Consider the following 14,090-nt stretch of genomic DNA (forward strand, 5'->3'; position numbering starts at 1 on the left):
ACAGACAACCCAACCAACGAATGGCCAGAAGACCTAAATAGACATTTCTCCAAAGAAGGCATACAGATGGCCAAGAAGCACATGAAAAGATGTTCAACACTGCTAATCATTAGAGAAATGCAAGTCAAAACTAAAATGAAATATCACCTCACACCAACCAGAATGGCTATCACCAAAAAATCCACAAACAACAAATGCTGGAGAGGGTGTGGAGAGAATGGAACCCTCCTGCACTGCTGGTGGGAATGTAAACTGGTATAGCCACTATGGAGAACAGTACGGAGGTTCCTTAAAAAAGTAAAAATAGAGCTACCATGTCACCCTGCAATCCCCCTCCTGGGCCCATATCTGGAGAAAAACATGATCCAAAAGGATATATGCACCCCAATGTTCACGGCAGCACTGTTTACAACAGCCAAGACACGGAAGCAACCTAAATGTCCATCGACAGAGGAGTGGATAAGGAAGATGTGGTGCGTATATACAACAGAATACTACTTAGAATGAAATGACGTCATCTGCAGCAGCATGGGTGGATCTAGAGAGTATCATGTGGAATGACGTCAGTCAGACAGAGAAGGAGAAGTGTCATATCATGCCTTATATGCGGAATCTAAAAAAGAAATGATACAAATTCACTTCTAAAACAGAAAGAGACTCACAGGCTTAGAGACGAATCCACGGTTGCCTGGACACACCGCTAGACTTGAAATGGATAACCAAGAAGGACCTACTGTATAGCAAGCACGTGGAGCTCTGCTCAGTGTTCTGTGGCTGCCAGGGTGGGAGGGGAGTGTGGGGGAGAATGGACACACGTATGTGTGTGGCTGAGTCCCTTCCCTGTTCACCTGAAACTATCACAACATTGTTAATTGGCTATACCACGACACAAAATAAAAAGTAAAAAAAGAAAACCAGATCAAGAAAATGCTGGAGGAGAGCTGAAGATGCAGGGGATTTACTGGTTCTGAAACATCAGTACTCAGGGGCATGGTGGACCAATGTGGGATGGTGGAGAGGTCAGGGGCAAAGGTGGGGCTTGTATTAAGGATGGAGAGATACTTGAGGGATGATGGTGCTATTGAAAACAGATGGCCAGAGCAGATTATTGTTACAGCAATGGTGGAAAAATAAATTGAGCTGGCAGATTAGGTTCTGATGAGAAATGGTACAGAACCCATTATTAGTCAGATTACTTTGTGAGTCTAGACGATGGTAAACTCCCAAACTACAGCCATTATGCTGTTAGCACTGGAGTTGCTGAAAAATGTGCACAAATTGATTTTAGAAGTCCAAATGTTCATCCCATGAGATCCTAAAATCCAATTCCTTTACAAAGGAAACCATTGAGCAGATTTTAAAATAAAGTTAGTTGTATAAGAGGATATTCATTGAAATGTTATACAGTAGTAAAAGTATAAAAATTTTTTTAAGTTTATGAATAAAAACTTTTAAGAAGTACTGTTTCTGCCAGAGAAACAAAACTGCTTTACTCTGTGGACAATTAGTGACACATGTATGCAAAATGGGTCATTTTCTTAAACATGGAAATCTGACCCCAGGTAGCCAGTTTCCAGGTGAAACTGGCTAAATGTCTGCGTACCTTAATTTTCTCTTTCAACCTTCCCAAGCGAATACTGTCTTCTGTCATTCTGTTGAGAACGCCATGGTTCTCACTTTCTAAACATTTAGCCTATGGAGTAAAGCAAGAAGAAAAACAACAAAGCGTTCTTAGTTTAATAGAAAACTTAAAATATTAAAACATTCTTCTGCTAAGAGTATTATTACAAAGAGTATTACCATTCTGCCACTTCCCATCTCCAGATTCCTCACCCCTGTGTGAGGGCTGTGGGCAGAACTTGGACCAATAGCTGAGGGCGGGAAGAGCCAAGAGTGGCATGCTGGGCACCCCTCCTGCACCCAAAGGCAAATCCAAATCCCTCAAACAAGGGGGATGTAAACTTTCAGCACCTTTTCTATTCTCAGGAAATATACCATTCCTTTCATCACATCCAAAGAGTAAGTGCCAAGATGCAAATCATCAGGGAATGTTTAACAGGAGGATTCCCACGTGCTGTTTCTCATAAATCCTCTGTTCCTTATTAGTTTCTGTCATCAGAAATCAGTGGAGCGGCAAGCCACTCCCAGGACTGAGGTCATAATATGAGACAGGGTTGAATCTCCTTCAGTAAAGACAAAACTGCTTAGTCTCCATCCTCTTTCTTGAGATATGGATTGTCTCCTGACCTTGTGACGATTATTAATCCCTTGTTCCCTTGGTAACGGTTGCTGTACATTTGGTTTGCTGATCTTTATCATTGTCGAAAGAAATTTCTTGTACAACAGCCTATATATACTCACAGATCATTAAAGCAATTTTTGCTCCATCAGAGCTTGGGTCCCTGTGTCTTTCTCTCTCTCTCTCTCTCTCCCCCACTCCCTCTGGCTCTCTCTTTCACTTTCTTATCATTGACTCTGGACCACAAGGTTCCGGTCCATTAAAGGACTCCAACAGCAAATAAACTTCTCACTTGACTATTTGAGTAATTAACAAAATTAAGGATAACAAGATGAAGGCACAATGCCATTCTCCAAACCAAATGTGACAGGCAGGAGATCCAAGAGGGATGTCACTAAAGTGGAATGACTTAGATTAATACCCAGTTGGGACATAAACTTCTACGTATTATAAATTAACTGTTTCAAATGGTAAAAAAAAAAAAAAAATTTAAGTAAAGGTGAGCATTCCTTCTAAGGTAATATAATAGTGTCAACTGATTTTCTAGAAAGTTAAACTAAGACCCAGGTAATAAAACTTGCCACAAGTCACATGGAAAACCCATCCTAAAGGTAGGATTAGAAATGAAGATGCCAGTAACAATAAAGTAAGATATAAGGGGCTCTCACAAGGCCCAGGACAGGGTAACGTAGGGGTGAGTACTCCTGTTGTAGCTGCCTCTTTGTGCCCCTTTGTGAAGAAGGCTGAGCGCCGAAGAATTGATGCTTTTGAACTGTGGTGTTGGAGAAGACTCTTGAGAGTCCCTTGGACTGCAAGGAGATCCAACCAGCCCATTCTGAAGGAGATCAGCCCTGGGATTTCTTTGGAAGGACTGATGCTAAAGCTGAAACTCCAGTACTTTGGCCACCTCATGCGAAGAGTTGACTCATTGGAAAAGACTCTGATGCTGGGAGGGATTGGGGGCAAGAGGAGAAGGGGACAACAGAGGATGAGATGGCTGGATGGCATCACCGACTCAATGGACGTGAGTCTGAGTGAACTTCGGGAGTTGGTGATGGACAGGGAGGCCTGGCGTGCTGCAATTTATGGGGTCGCAAAGAGTTGGATACAACTGAGCGACTGAACTGAACTGAAACTGTGTCACTGGGATGAATTCTATTGAACACAGATAGAATTCTTTTCTTTTCAACCTGATTTTTAAAGTATTTATTTACCTGGCTGTGCCAGGTTCTCAGCTGTGGTGCATGTGAGGAAACTTACCAAAAACACAAGGTTGTCACGCTCCTGGGTTACATTCTCTGCCAGGCCAACAAGATTTGCCAGGTACTGGTGAGCGGACATTTCATTCTCCATGGCTTTTTCCACCTGCTTTTTGAGGACATCAATTTTCTTTTGAGATCTCCTAGAGAGTGCCCCCAAATGGTGGAATAAAAAAATGTATTAGCCTGCATGGCCAGGGCACAGTGAATATCTGTATTATAAAAACAGCAAGTATGTGAGCATTTAAGTATATTCTTCATCAACCTCAATCTTCCATGAAGTTTCAAAGTGAGAATAGGTACCTGAATTTAATTTTAAAGGAAGCATTAACTATTGACTTCAAGACAACAGAAACTGCAAAATGTTTAACCCAAGTAACAGGCTAATATTATATTAATTTTTGGCTTGTGTTCTTTAAAAGGCATTTGTGAAAAAGAAATCCATTAATCCCTGGATTAGACTTTTGGGAAACACTTAGTAAAGAACTTCAAGAAATTTCAGATTCTTAAGGGTCATCATTATAACATTGGTCGTATTTTATATTTTGATATTTAGTAATCTCATTTATCCCTTTCCATTTCATTGCCAATATGAGAAAAAGAAAAGATAAAGAATATGGAATAGAATATTCAATGGTCTTTTTTTAACTATTAAAAAAAGAAAAACAGTTTAAGAGAAAAAAAAAACCTACCTATTTATTTTCTGTGCCTTTTCGAGTTCAGCTTCCAGTGCCTTGTTTTTAGCCATCAGATTTTTCTTCTCTAAGAGCAGGCTCTTTTTCTGTACTTGCAGGGCTGCCAGCTTTTCCATCAACTCTTCCATCTCAGCATTTTCTTTCTCCTCTTCTTTCTGCAACTGGCTGATGGACAAAAATATCACCAGCTTGCATCCAATACAGTGAGGTTAAATGAGGTGGCCACTGCCAGGCAGCCCGGGGGGGTCCTTTGGAGGCCTCTGTGGGAACAGCCTCAGGCAACCCCTGGGGGAGTTGGTGGGGAGTTCCTGCAGGGCAGCAGAGAGGGCCTGGCTGTAGACATACTCCTCTGATGGTGATGATCTCATCCCTTTTTCTGCTCACAATTTTTGTTCATGTCTCTGTGTATGTATATAAATATACTTAAAGGAAATCAATCCTGAATATTCACTGGAAGGACTGATGCTGAAGTTGAAGCTCCAATACTTTGGCCACCTGATGTGAACGAAGAGCCAACTCATTGGAAAAGACCCTGATGCTGGTAGAGACTGAAGGCAGGAAGAGAAGGGGACGACAGAGGATGAGATGGTGGGATGGCATCAGTGGACGTGAGTCTGAGCACACTCCAGAAGCCTGGCGGGCAACAGTCCATGGGGCCGCAGAGTCGGACACGACTGAGCGGCTGAACAGCAAAAACAAATACTCCACTCCTTTCAGAAAGAATTTAAGACAGCTCTTTTTTTTTCTTAACACAGTTATAATTGCCCCTCCCTCAAATCCTAAGGCTAAAACAAATTTTATTTCAGACTTAAATAATTATGTTTTTTTTGATAAACAAACGATAAAACAAGGAGGGCATACAAATAGTATATAATTCTGGCAAAATGATGCTTGAAAGAAGATTGTTCCTTCACTGGTTTTCTTGCTCAATTTTCCTGAAATAACCGAGAATGAACAGGTATGGCCACACACCCAGAGGCTACTGGGTGAGATGCTGAGAGATGGGGGCTCTCCAGGTACCACGGAGTCTCTTTGGGTACCACATGGGGCTTCCTTCCTGGCTGGCTGGCTACTGAACAAGCCTCACACTGCATATGTTTGGGGTTGGCCTCACTTGCCACACAATTTCAATGACTTCAGGCTGAGTTGGCTCCCTAAACAGTAATTTTCTAAACAGTTTCCACTTTTCCACTGTTTCCTAGTTGACTAGTTTTAGTTAGTCAAAGAGTGGACACCACACAGAATTGATGTTTGAATTAAACTCACCTTTTATCTTTTTATTTGCTGTTTTTTTAATAATCTTTTTATTTTATATTGGAGTAAAGAAGATTAACAATGGGATAGATTCAGGTAGATAGCAAAGGGACACAGCCATACATATACGTGTATCCATTCTCCCCCAAACTCCTGCCCGGTCCAGGCTGCTACATAACACTGAGCAGAGTTTGAGTTCCCTGTGCTATAAAGTAGGTCCTTGTTTGCTATCCATTCTAAATACACAAGTGTGTACATGTTGATCCCAAACTTCCTAACTACCCCTTCCTTCCATCTTTCCCTCCTGGTTCTCTGCTGTTTTTTGTTTGGATTTTAGAATTTTATTTAAAAGTGTTTTCATTGCTCACTTGGTAGCAAAATCTAGTTCACAAAATCAATCAAAAAGTTCATAATGAAGAGCAACCAAAGACAACAGGAAATGCTGGGAAAGTGCTGCTGGGTGTGCACAGCTACCTCAGAGAACAATATGTCAAAATCTAAAATGTGCATTTACTCTATGGCCAAACAATGCCACCTCTACCTATATATTTAGGGAAACATTAATCTGCACAAGAAAGTTTACTGGGGCATTGCTTAATGGAACAAACTTAGAAACAAGTAAAATGTAGCATTTCATATGGAGAACATCTGTAAACTGAATGGGAAAAAACTCCAAAAGCAAAAACCTATCAACTTGGCATTGTTTACCCAGTGAAATTATCAATAAAGTTTAATGATTTTTCCAATAAAAGTACTGTGAATCTTTCTATTCCTATTTGTGAGGCTTTGTTAACAGTACCTCCCTTCCTCCTTTCCTTTTTTTTGCGGGGGAGGGGAGGGATTCTTCTTCAAAATGTCACTGTCTATATATTTATTCCTACAAAGAAATATGATTAAATTTTTAGAAAATATTATTTATTTGGCTGCACAGGAGTCTTAGCTGTGGCATGCAGGATCTTTAGTTAAGGCATGTGGGATCTAGTTCCCTGACCAGGGATTGAACCTGGGCCCCCTGCATTGGATGTGCAGTCTTAGTTTTTTATAAATTGTTTCTACCAATTTTGCAAGAGTTCACTATTATTTATTTTTAACTGAAGTATAGTTGATTTGTTAACGTGTTATTTATTGCTCTACAGCAAAATGACTCAGACATATATATATATATATCTATCTACACACACACACACACATTCTTTTCCATATTCTTTCCGTTATGCTTTATCACAGGATATTGAATATCGTTCCCTGTGCTACGCAGTAGGACCTTATTTATCCATTCTGTAAACAGAAGTGTGCATCTGAAACCCCAAACTTAAAATCCACCCCTCTTCCACTCTCTTCCTCCTTGGCAACCACCAGTCTGCTTTCTATGTCTGTGATTCCGTTTCGGTTTCATGATGGGTTCATGTTATATTTTAGATTCCACGTATAAGTGATATCATATGGTATTTATCTTTCTTTCTGACTTACTTCACTTATCCAGTTGCATCCATGTTGCTGCCAATGGAGTTGTTTTGTTAATTTTTATGACTGAGCAGTAGTCCCCTGCATTAGGTTGGTACAAAAGTAACTGTGGCTTTGTATTGCTGAACTTTGCCATTTGATATCGGAATACATTCTTAAATGTGGCTATGTTCTACATGATTTCAATGTGCATTTCTTGCTTTATGTTTTTTGCTAATGACTTATTACTTGCTGTTTATTTTATATTTATTATAGACCACAGAAGTGACGTTAGAAAAAAAGCAAATTCGAGCTATTTTCTTTTTTTTTTAATTTTTTTAAAATTAATTTATTTTTTTTTCCAAGCTATTTTCTTATTTGGATTCAAAATGGGTCATAAAGCAAGACAGACAACTCACAACATCAACAATGCATTTGGCCCAGGAACTGCTAACGAAATTACAATGCAGTAGTGGTTCAAGAGGTTTTGCAAAGGAGACAATGGCCTTGAAGATAAGGAGTGTAGTGGCCGGCCATCGGAGGTTGACAACGAACAACTGAAAGCGTCATCAAAGCTGATCCTCTTACAACTGCACAAGAAGTTGCTGAAGAACTCAACATCGACCATTCTGCAGTTGTTCAGCATTTGAAGCACATTGGAAAGGTGAAAAAACTTGGTAAGTGGGTGTCTTGTGAGCTGACCGAAAATTTTAAAAAATGGTTGTTTTCAAGTGTCATCTGCTTTTACCCCACGCAAAAACAATGAACTATTTCTCAACTGGATTGTGATGAAAAGTGGATTTTATAGGCAACCAGTGATGACCAGCTCAGTGGTTGGACTGAGAAGAAGCTCCAAAGCACTTCCCAAAGCAAACTTGCACCAAAAAAAGCTCACAGCCACTGTCTGGTGGTCTTCCACCTGTCTGATCCACTACAGCTTTCTGAATCCCAGCGAAACCATTGCATCTGAGAACTATGCTCAGCAAAACAATGCTGCTGCTAAGTTGTGTCAGTCGTGTCCGACTCTGTGAGACCCCATAGACGGCAGCCCACCAGGCTCCGCCGTCCCTGGGACTCTCCAGGCAAGAACACTGGAGTGGGTTGCCATTTCCTTCTCCCATGCATGAAAGTGAAAAGTGAAAGTGAAGTCGCTCAGTCGTGTCTGACCCTTCTCGAGGCACTGAAAACTGCAATGCCTACACTGGTCAAAAGGGCCTAATTCTTCTCCACAACAATGTCTACCACACGTCACACAACCGACACCTCAAAAGCTGAACGAATCGGGCTACAAAGTTTTGATTCATCTGCCATATTCACCTGACCTCTCTTGCCGACCGATGACCACTTCTTCAAGCATCTTGACAACTTTTTGGAGGGAAAATGCTTCCACAACTAGCAGGAAATGCTTTCCAGGAGTTCGTTGCATTCTGCACGGATTTTTATGCTACAGGAACAAACTTATTTCTCATTGGCAAAAATGTGTTGATTTTAATGATTCCTATTTTTGATAAATAAAGATGTGTTTGAGCCTAGTTATGATGATTTAAAATTCACAATCTGAAACCACAATTATGTTTGCACCAACCTAATATATATGTACTGCCTCATTTTTGGAGAAGGCAATGGCAACCCCCTCCAGTACTCTTGCCTGGAAAATCCCATGGACGGAGGAGCCTGGTAGGCTGCAGTCCATGGGGTCACAAAGAGTCGGACATGACTGAGCGACTTCACTTTCACTTTTCACTTTCATGCATTGGAGAAGGACATGGCAACCCACTCCAGTGTTCTTGCCTGGAGAATCCCTGGGACAGGGGAGCCTGGTGGGCTTCCGTCTATAGGGTCACACAGAGTTGGACACGACTCAAGCGACTTAGCAGCAGCAGCCTCATTTTTACCCATTCATCTGTTGAGGGACATTTAGGTTGTTTCAATGTCCTGGATATTGTGAATAGTGCTACTATGAACATAGGGGCGCATGTATCTTTTTGAATTATAGTTTTGTCTGGATACATGCCCAGGAATGGGATTGCTAAATCATACGGTAATTCTATTTTTAGTTTTCTGAGGAACTTCCATGTTTTCCACAGTGGCTGAACCAACTTACATTCCCACCAACAGGGTAGAAGGGTTCCCTTTCTCACACCCTCTCCAGCATGTTACTTGTAGAATTTTTAATGATAGCCATTCTGACCAGCATGAGGTGATACCTCACTGTAGTTTTGACTTGTACTTCTCAAAATTAGCAATGTTGAACAAGGTCTCATGTGAATATCGGCTATCTGTATGTCTTCTTGGAGAAACGTCTCTTTAGGTCTTCCGCCTGTTTTTCAATTGGTTTTTGTTGTTGTTTTTGCTATTGAGATGTATGACCTATTTGTTTATTCTGGAAATTAAACCTTTGTTGGTCGCATCATTTGCAAATATTTTCTCCCATTCTGTAGACTGTCTTTTCATTTTGCTTAAGGGTCTTCCTTGGTGGCTCAGCAGTAAGAAATCCCCCTGCAATGCAGGAGATGCAGGTTCGATTCCTGGGTCCGAAGATCCCCTGAAGGAGGGCATGGCAACCCACTCCAGTATTCTTGCCTGGAGAACCCCATGAGCAGAGGAGGCTGGCAGGCTACAGTCCATGGGGTTGCAAAAGTTGGACATGACTGAAGCGACTGAGCATGCATGCATGGCTTCCTTTGTTGTGGTAAAGCTTGAAAGTTTGCTTACGTCTCATTTGTTTATTTTTGTTTTTATTTCTATTGCCTTTGGGAGACTGATCTAAGAAAACACTCGTACGATTTATGTTGGAGAATGTTTTACCTATGTTCTCTTCCAGGAGTTTTATGGTGTCACATCTTATGTTTAAGTTCTTAAGCCATTTTGAGTTTTTTTTCTTTTTAATTTATTTTTAACTGAAAGATAATTGCTTTACAGAATTTTGTTGTTTTCTGTCAAACCTCAACATGAATCAGCCATAGGTACACAGCTTGTATACGGTGAGAGCGTGTGTTCTCACTTCATTGATTTGCATGTGGCCGTCCACCTTATCACCACCACTTGCTGAAGAGGCCAGGTTTTCCCTATTGCATATTCTTGCCTCCTCTGTGGAAGATTAAGTGACTGTAGGTGTGTGGGTTTATTTGTGGGCGCTCTGTTCTTTCCCACGGACTCGTGTCTTTTTCTCTGCCAGTGCCATGCTGCATTTATTTTTTTGGCTGTCCTAGGTCTTTGTTGCTGTGTGCAGGCTTTCTCTAGTTGTGGCGAGGTGGCTTCTCATTGCAGAATACGGGTGTGCAGGTTTCAGCAGCTGCAGCACACAAGGTCAGGAGTCACAGCCCTAGAATGTAAGCTCAGTAGTTGTGGCACATGGTCTTAATTGCCCCATGGCATGTGAGATCTTCCAAGACCAGGGATCGAACCCACATCCCCTGCATTGGTGGTGGATTCGTAACCAACGGACCACCAGGGAAGTCCCTACATTGCTGTTTTGATTACTGCAGTGCAAAAATCAATTATTTCTAATGATATATTTGTAATTTGTTTTCTATATATGGAATTGTACCATCTATGAATAATGACACTATTATTTCCTTCTTCCCAAACTTTATAACTTTTTTCTTGCCATGGGCACTAGTTTCCATTTTGTAACAATGTTGTTAGTGTTGTTTAGAAATGGTATCAGAGGGCATCTTTGTCTTGTTTCCAGCCTCAATAGGAAAGCATACAACATTTCACCACTAACAGTGACATTTACTATTGTTTTATTTTTTAATAGAACCATTAAGGAAGTTCATACCTATTACTAATACTGTTTTTAGAAGCTTTTTTTTTTAGGGCTTCCCTTGTGGGTCAGCTGATAAAGAATCTGCCTGCAATGCGGGAGACCTGGGTTTGATGCCTGGGTTGGGAAGATCCCCTGGAGAAGGGAAAGGCTATCCACTCCAGACTTCTGGCCTGGAGAATTCCATGGACTCTATGGGGTTGCAAACAGTAGGACATGAGCGAGTGACTTTAATTTTAGAGTTTTTACATCTAGAAGCATAAGTGAAAATGAACTGTAATTTTCCTTTCTTAAACCATCACTGTTGGCTTTTGGCATCAAGGTTGTATTTACCTCAGAAAATGAGTTAGAGAGCATTAACTCTTCTTCTGTTCTTGAAGAAGGGTTTATGTGAGACTGGAATTATTTCCTCCTTGAATATTTACAGAGTTCTCTCGTGAAGGTTTCTAAGTCTATAGTTTTCTTCAAGGGAAGATCTTTGGATTCAATTTCTTTAATGACCGAAGGAATATTCAGGTATTCTTTTTCTTTATGAGTCGGTTTTGACAAGCTGTATTTTTCAAGGAATGTGACCATTTCATCTAAATTTCCAAATGTGTTGATGTGAATGAACTTTTTTCTGAGTGCACACAAATTTAAACATCTACCTGATGGACTGAACCCTTTATCCCTATGAATTGATCCTCTTTGTTAAGTAGAGTTTTTTTACCTTAGCATTTATCTTGTCAGATATTCATGTAATTTACCACTTTTCTTTTGGTTTGTATTTGAGTAGTATAGCTTTATCTGCCTTTTTCTTTTGAACTCCCTGCGTCTGCTTGGGGTGTACATCTTAAAGGCAACACAGAGTTGCTGTAGAGAGTTCTGGTAAACCACTCCATGACCCCGCTGCCTTGGCATCCATTTTCTGTGGCCAAGAGGCCCGCAGGGGCTTTGAAGTAACACTAGGCCCACTCTGGAACACAGGCCCTAGATAACAGCCAGCAGAGTCACAAGTCAATGTAAGTTCATGGCATGACTCCCCCAGGGACGCCTGTGAAAGGCACTCTTCCCCACCTCCCAGGGCCTTCCCTTTGTGCACCCTTTAGGTAAGATCCTTCCCCATCCCCACTGAAGCTTACCAAAACTCTGCTCTTCTGGCTCTAGCCCAGGAACCCCAAAGCATTCCACCCATGGACCCTAATAAAGGCATGTGCCCCAGGTCCTGCCAATTTCTCTCTGCCTACACCTGCCCTGACCTCCCACGTGACCCCACAAGGAGTGCTCTGTACTTCCTCCAGGACCTATGAGTGATGAACTTCTCCACTTCACTTTTCCTTTGACTGATACATTTGCCTTTCAATCTAATATTTTTACTTTGTGTTTTCTATTTTCTCACTTGTTATTTTTTTGCCATCATTTGGATTAGTTTTTAAATCATTCTTTCCCTATACTGGTTGAGAAGTTAAACACATACTGTTTCCAGAAATTTCATCACACATATTTTCAAATAATAAAATCAACACCTTTATCCATCTTCTAAATGACAGACTTTAGAACACAAATTCCATTTACTGCCTCACTAATTACATGCTGTTTTTGCTGTACATTTCAATTCTATGTATTAAGTCCCTAAAGCTATTATCATTATTGGTACACAGAATCAATGTTTACTTACATTTATCCACAAATTTACCACTATCTTTTACTCTCAGTTCTATCCTCCTCCTCAGACCCCCCACCTTGAGTTCCTTTCCTCCTGATTCATGCCTTCTATTTTACTTCTATTTTACTTTCCTCCTGATTTATGCTTCTATGTATGCTTCTACTTATTCCTTCTATTTATGCCTTTAATGCACATCTGCTGCATGGTTGACACCCACTTTGGTTTAGAAAAATATCCTTATTTGACTTCATTTCTAAAAGGGCTTTTCTCTAGTAAGAAAATTCTAGGTTCCACAGAGTTTGCTTATATCCAGCACCCTGAAGTTAACATTCAAGGGACCACAACATCCCTGTTAACACCTGCTGCCACTGAAGTCCTCTGAAGGAAACCATCCTGGCATAACCCAGGTATTGTCATCAACTGGGGAAGATTCTCAGATATCCTATCTCCAACCACTACTTCTGATTGAATATATCCCCCCATACTGCCTCCTGTCTCCAATCTAGTGGTACCTCAACCACTGAACACTCATGTCCTCCTGAGTTTTTAAAAAAAAATTTCTGGATGATTTAAACCAACTTAATTTTTTCTTAGTTTGGCTGCGCCGGTCTTAGCTGTGGCATGTGAGATCTTTAGTTGCGGCATGCAAACTCTTTGTTGAGGCATGTGGGATCTAGTTCCCTGACCAGGGATCGAACCCAGGCTCCCTGCACTGGGGGCGTGAAGTCTTAGCCACTGGACCACCAGGGAAGTCCCACCCTGAGCTATGTTTCACTTGAACATATTTCAGTTCCCCACTTCACTTCAGCTGTGTCTAATCTGTAGGTATGCCCATCCACTGAGTTTGCAATTTAAGTTATTGTGCTTTTCAGTTCTAAAAATTCTATTCCTTCCTTTTCAATCCCACTATTGTCACATTTTATAGTTCTCTGAAGACAATTTGGAGCTTGTCTTTTCTTTCTCAAAGCACAATAGCTGCTTTAGAGTCTTTGATAATTCTAATACCTGGACTCCTCATCGTTATTTGCTATTGTTTCTACTGGTTCCGAGTCACTGTCTGGCTGGCTTTCTCTATGTCCTGGATACTTCCCTTGAAACATTTTCAGAAGGGGCCTTGCTTCAGAGAGGACTGACGGCTGGTTACTTCCGGTCTACCTGACCTGGGGACGTAGCCCCGAGGGTCCCAGCTTACTGTTCACTTGTGGATGACAGATGTGTCTCGTCCAGAGTCTTTTTAATTCACATGCTGGGTTCTGTGGGTCCTTTCAATCAAGGGCTTCAGAGATCTGGAGATGCCTTTCAACTATGAATATCTCCCTTTCCATTTTCTTTAATCTCTTTGAGATTCCTGATGATCTGAGGCTGGGCCCCTTAGATAGGTCTTCCATCTATTACTTTTTCTCTCCATTCCCAACTGTTTGTTTCCTGATGTTCTGAGTGAATCCACAAATTTATCTTTCAGTCCTTCTACTGATTTTTTTTTTAAAAATTCTGGTAATCATTAAAAATTTTTCTTATTTAATGATTACACTTTTTTTGCCATGGCATTTTATCCTTTTAAACTCTCCTTGGGAGTTTCTTGGTGGCCTAGTGGTTGGGATTCTGGGCTTTCACTGCTGTGGCCCAAGTTCAATCCCTGGTCTGGGAACTAAGATCCCACAAGCTGCAAAATGCAGCCAAAAAACTCCTTAGTTTTCTGTATTATCTAAGTTCCCTTTGCTGTGAGTCTCTCTGCTTATCTAGGTCTCTCTCCACTGTAATCTCTTCCCCTTATAACCAATGCTTC

General features: G+C 41.0%; 1 protein-coding gene across 7 annotated transcripts in view; it reads right to left on the minus strand.

The window, feature by feature from the left end:
- CEP89 (centrosomal protein 89) overlaps window positions 1–14,090 on the minus strand; it is an 82,217-nt gene that overhangs the window by 10,591 nt on the left and 57,536 nt on the right. For 6 of the 7 annotated variants that reach the window (XM_061387907.1, XM_061387908.1, XM_061387905.1 and 3 more), the window contains 3 exons: window positions 4,191–4,358; window positions 3,500–3,641; window positions 1,604–1,693 (listed from right to left, as the gene is read on the minus strand). In XM_061387907.1, the coding sequence (XP_061243891.1) occupies window positions 1,604–1,693; window positions 3,500–3,641; window positions 4,191–4,358 (400 nt within the window). The remainder of the gene's footprint in view (window positions 1–1,603; window positions 1,694–3,499; window positions 3,642–4,190; window positions 4,359–14,090) is intronic. The other variant, XM_061387906.1, reaches the window with a different exon arrangement.

This window comes from Bos javanicus, chromosome 18 (assembly GCF_032452875.1).
Source record: "Bos javanicus breed banteng chromosome 18, ARS-OSU_banteng_1.0, whole genome shotgun sequence".
NCBI classification, from domain to species: domain Eukaryota; kingdom Metazoa; phylum Chordata; class Mammalia; order Artiodactyla; family Bovidae; genus Bos; species Bos javanicus.